The sequence below is a fragment of the Meleagris gallopavo genome, chromosome 15 (genome assembly GCF_000146605.3).
Source record: "Meleagris gallopavo isolate NT-WF06-2002-E0010 breed Aviagen turkey brand Nicholas breeding stock chromosome 15, Turkey_5.1, whole genome shotgun sequence".
Lineage (NCBI taxonomy): Eukaryota > Metazoa > Chordata > Aves > Galliformes > Phasianidae > Meleagris > Meleagris gallopavo.
The window spans coordinates 8710549-8716086 of record NC_015025.2 but is presented as its reverse complement, the minus strand read 5'-3'; the positions used below and the strand labels follow the sequence as shown (position 1 = coordinate 8716086).

The window sequence follows — 5538 nt, the reverse complement described above, 5'->3', positions numbered from 1 at the left end:
AAAAAAAAACAAACTTCTTTGGGGTTTTATTTGTTTAAAGAGTTAGTAGAGATTACATAGAAAGGTAATACTTTCCTTCCAGATGACAAAAAGAAATGAGTATTTGAAAATGAGAATGGGCCATGTCTGCTCAGTCCCACGATTAAATACAAGCTCAAAAGAGCGCATTGCATATGCATAAAAACCAGAAAAGCAACCAGACTGTTGAGATGGTAAATCCAAAGAGGAGATTTTGTATTAGCAGCACTTTTTTTTTTTAAATAGTTTGAAATTTTGGAGGCAATCACATATTAAAGATTTCCACTCCTTTTTCCCCTGTCTCCTGTTCTCCTTTTGCTTAAAAGCAAGCAAATACAAACCCTAGAAGACTTATTTTTTTCTTTATTGACTGCTAAATCCCACATATACATAAACATTTGTGCACTAAGATTTTGCAGAGATACAAGCCATTGCAGAAAGCGCATAGAAGCTGCTGGATCAAAAACCTTTAAGTTAGGTAGAGAAGCACAGTTTTACAATGGCTTCTGCGACAGGTTTATCAAGGGATAACATCCTAAGACACCTCCTGTGAAAGGCTCCTGTTTGATCCAGGCAAACCTCCCCTGGCTGGGAGGAGCCATTGAGCTCAGGAGGAAGGGTACCCACCTCACCTCCATGGAGTTCTTAGTGGAGCTACTGACTTGTGCAAGCATGAGACAGATACAATGTTAGGCTTGCCTTTAATTAGTGTCTCTAATCACCACAAACAAATGAGCAGTAGTAATATCGATGAACTGTACTGCATATAGAGAAGCAGAGAGATAGCATTCTAAATGACAGAGACAACAGACAAAATTATCACAGCTGAGAAATAGTTCATATGAGAGAGATTTCATAGGCTAAATTTGAGCAGCTTGAAGGAGAACTAGGTAGAAAATTTGACTAAGGCCAATGGAATTATGATTGGTATAAAGAATACAATAGCACATCATTAATATCCTGCATCTTGTAATAGCAGAATTAATCAGAAATTGGCTTTTAAACAAACAGAAGTAGTGAATATTTTCAGAATAATTGCAGATGTTGTGGTGTTTCCTCTATTGTTCCAACAACATCCACTGTAGGTTGCACAGGACAGGCTACTGGAGTAGAAAGATTTCTGTTCTGAAGCAGAAATGCACTTCTGTTATTCTTATGAAGGTGAATGTAGGGAACAATGTAACTTTTACGAAAACTGGGAAGAATTGACATAAGTTTTGGCACATAACTCTTAACACGCATGCTTGTGGAGAACTTCTATCAGCCCAAAGGTAAACTAAGCAGAAGCACTGCACATGAATACACTGTTTTTAATTTACCTGGTAACTTTTCATGGATTAGTATATTCTCTATCCTAAAAACTCATCAGACTATGAGGCCAGAAACTCCCATTATATTTATAAGTGTACACTGCATTATCTTAAATTGTGCAGCAACTACAATGTCTCTAATTGAAGCTGTCTCAGGGCAGAGCACCACTTTTAATTCCCTAGCCTTCTGCCAGTAATGGAATAACTGTATTCAGGGCACAGTGTGAGGACAGGTTTGACAGTTATGTTAAATTGTATTACAGTTACCTTTGGGGAGCATCTAATTTATTTTTTGCCAGTATGAAACCAACTACTATTTTCCACTTTACCATTGTGAAGAAATAAATTATTATTCACCCAAATGCTGCCTTAGATCAGTCTGAGAACAATAGTTTAATTATATTTTTAACGTGTCCAGAAAAAATTGCAGATATTTTGGGTTCATATTTTTAATCTTACAGACTGCAGAGAACACTCTTCCCACCTTGCAAAGTCATACACTTTTTCATAGAGCCTTCAAATTAAACACAAGTCAATCAAATATGGCTAGAAGCATTTAAAGGGTGGGATGAATTCCATTATTTGTGAGCTATAAAGCATTTTACCCAAAATAAACAGCTCAATGAACTTCAAACCTAGACATCTTGAGTTAAAGGACTTGCAAAAATAGCTTGTATTCTCTAGTATAACAAATATTATCAGTTCATTACTTACCTTCTCCACTGAACTGACTGCTACTCAACAGTCGATATCTGAACTTTTCATTTTCTTCAAGCATTTTTGAAATTACTTTCCAGACTTTAAGCCAGACTTTGGACTGAAAGACAAAAATGAATTTTCTCAATGAAGCATATAAAAAGTTTGTGTAAAAACATCTCTTGTGTTGCAGAACCTCGAACTCTTCAGCATATGAAGTCTTGCTGTTTTTCTGGTGGAGGATTTTGGGAGGGAGGGGAGGAGGAGAAATGTGACATCAAGGGGGAAAACCGGAGGAAGGATAAATCAGTGGGATATACTGGAAGAGTCATCTCAATTTAAAAGACAACAAACTCGGAATTACTCTGTGCTTTTCCACATGAGATATCATGCTACTTCCTTGCCTAGCATTCCCTTTTATCCAGGACTTGTGAACTACCCTTGTAGATAAGAGCTTATGAAAACCTGTGCAGACAGTAAATTCTCCACAAAGTCATTCAAAATGGGAGAAAAATTAGAATAATACAAAATTGCTCATTTTTTCTGAAAGCAGGAACTTTCCTGTCTGATTCTACACCAGCAGTGTAATTCAGATCCTGTGCTTAGATTCCAGCATAGCAGTGGCCTGGCCTATCAAGTTGGTATTAATCTGTTTCATAAATGCTGAAGACTTTTATTTTAGAGGCATAAAAATACATCTATAGTGGGTTTATTTCAAATACACATTAAAAATACTAATTTGGAACTGTTGACAATGGCATTCAGACAAAGAGGCAGACTAACAAATATAAATGGATGTTAACATGCTAACGTTATGACTTTTGCTGGACCCCATCTGTGAAACTAGTTGAAATCTAAAGGTAATTCCTCTCTCATGGACATTTATTACTAAAACATAATGCATTTTCCTCATTCTTTTTGAAGACTATTTAATGTACTAGAAGAGTGATATTACAGTATGCTATTAGCTGTTCCTCTGAAGTCTGTAATATTTTTCTGGTTTTAAATCAAGTATCTGTGACATTACTATATTATAGTCTAGCTGATTACTTGTACCTAACACATTACAAAATCTCATCATGAGTTTCTCTTTTAACAAATGTGCCTTTGTAAATTTCAAGCATTTGTTGAACTGCTGAACAAGAACAGAAATACATTTGAGAAACAGAAAGTAATTTCATATCACTGTTACTGCCATGTTAATACCTATTGTTCTTGCCTTCATTTCTTTCTCACTGGTGGAATTTCTTTGCTTAGAACAAAAAGGGAGGAGGATGTGCAAAAGTTTTAACCTGCCAGGTTTCACCAAGCAAGGTGTGCAGTGCCCTGGCCACAATGCATTTCTGTACATGCTGTAAGTCAACAAAATACTCTAAATCTTCGAGATAAGCACAAACTTAAGTGCTTTATTGAATGAGAGCCAGAATTTTAAGGTCCCCAGAGAGGGAAAATAATCACATTTTTCTTTTCAGTAAGTGAGGCTTTCAGTAACAGACTACCAGTTCAATCTTCTAATCTCCCTTATGATCTCACATAGACATATACAGAACAAGCAGGAAGCTATTATCTCAAATGCAAAGGCAGCTAATTCAGCTCCCACATTTCATACCTCCTTCTTCTTTCGTTTAATTACTTTTTCAACATTTCTTGAAGGGAAGGGGAAGTCAAAGGCATCAGCCTTTTCCTTTCGAGGGCCACCTAGGAGGAGAGTTCAGAAAGCATATCTTCAGTGTTTACAATAAATCCCTGAGGAAGCTGTACTTCCCTTATCTTCCAGAGATACTTATTTTTGGTCCCAGCAGGTTACAGAACATCGGTCTTCACATTATGTTGACTATCATCTAGCTTGTTTTCTGCATTATAACCATGTGGCAAGTCTCACAAACTTCACTGAAAAGATTTCAAAACAATACAGCTAGTGAAGACAGCAGGCTTCTGGGCTCCAGAAGTCTGGACAGCAGCTTTCCAAGGAGCTGCTGGGAAAGCAGTGCAGCTGAGTGAAAGTGTGAACCATGTGGGGATGCTGAACTCAGTAGTGGCTGTGGGCATGTTCCCTCTTGCAACAGGGCTGCAGGCAAACCAACATCCTGCAGGCCACCACAGCCTGCCAGTGGGAGCCATGTTGTGGGAGCCAGGCTTCCAGTTCCCAGCAGCTGCCTCTGAGCCACCGGCTGGCATCATCTAATAACAATCCAGCAGAACTGATGCTATTAATTACAGACTAAAGTAAGATTTCCTTTTGTCATCTTTAGAAAAACAGCTTTTAAGAGGAAGAAAAGATACAAAAAAAAAAACCCTGCTCAATTTCTTTTTCTACACTTTAAATAAATAGAAGGCACCCACATCCATGCCCATCCCAACTTTGTTTGGTCCTAGCCACACAGGAAGACAATTAAGAAACATCTTCAAGCAGTTGCAGTGGGAAAAGAGCAAGCAGCTGCAGTGGTACCCTGCTTAGACAGAAATCACTTGAGAAAAGACAGAAAGAGCCCAGAAATAAAGTGTGTAAAGCAGCAGTTCTGTGCCCATGCTTCGGAGTTGGACTCTGATTCTTAAGGGTCCCTTCCAATTCAAGATGTTCTACACTTCTTAATTTGTCTCATCACAGGAAAGGAATGAGGTAGACTGCTCCAGACATGGCCACCTCACCTTGCAGGATGGTGACACAGCAGCTCAGCAGCACAAGAGTTTGCAGCCAAAGTAACGAATTTTTCACTCACATGAGTTTAACATATTCCAGCTCCTCCCTAAACACCCAGTCTGCCTGAACCCAGCACATTACAAAACCTTTAGTGCTGTGTTCACCTCCCAGCATACAGTCTGACTGGGCTACCACATGGCTACGGCCTGCCCCAGAGCAGAGCATGGCAGAGATCTCAGTGTAGCCCACACTCCTGAGACACGGGGTTCCCCAGGTTCAGCAGCACATACCACAGCGCAGACTGACGTGCTTCACCCCACTACAGCTCCCTGTGGCCTGCACCCCATCAGCAGCAGCCATCATCTCAAGGTCAGCCTCTTCCCTCAGCACCTGGGCAGCCCTCTGCCCCCTGCTCCTGTCTGTGAGGCTCTGCCGGGAAAGCAGGCTCCCAGCCCCGTTCCTCTCAGCCTGCTGGCAGCCCTTGCCATAGCGGATGATAGATCCACAGCGGTGGGAGCCAAAGCTGTGGATGTAAACATGCTGCACATGCAGCCTCGCCTTGCCACGGCCCGGCTCCATGCTGGCGGGCAGGCTGCTGTGCTGTGAGGTGCTGAGCACCTGGCGGGAACGCAGAGCACTGCCCCGTCCCATCAGCCACCACTGCCCCAGTGCAGTGTCCTGGCTTGGCAATAAGAAATTGAAAGGATGTGCAGTCTGAGCAAGAAGGAAAAACAAGCTTAGCGCAAAGCAGGCCGTGTACCATCCAGTCATATGTACACAAAATGGCTGCCCACAGAATTCCAGCAGTTCAGGAAACACCCTTGCTTTAATGATCTTACTCCAATCTGGGTATAACTCAGTTCCCTGCCAAAA

General features: G+C 40.8%; 1 protein-coding gene across 2 annotated transcripts in view; it reads right to left on the bottom strand.

Annotated features, from left to right (window-relative positions):
• The window catches only part of C15H5orf47 (chromosome 15 C5orf47 homolog), a 7402-nt gene extending 1925 nt beyond the window's left edge, over positions 1-5477 (bottom strand). The window contains exons 1-3 of one of the 2 annotated variants that reach the window (XM_031555698.1): positions 4956-5477; positions 3634-3722; positions 2043-2145 (exon numbers count right to left, since the gene is read on the bottom strand). In XM_031555698.1, coding sequence (XP_031411558.1) covers positions 2043-2145; positions 3634-3722; positions 4956-5436 — 673 coding nt within the window. In that variant the 5' untranslated portion in view covers positions 5437-5477. The remainder of the gene's footprint in view (positions 1-2042; positions 2146-3633; positions 3723-4955) is intronic. The other variant, XM_031555697.1, reaches the window with a different exon arrangement.
• Between the last annotated feature and the right edge of the window lie 61 nt (positions 5478-5538).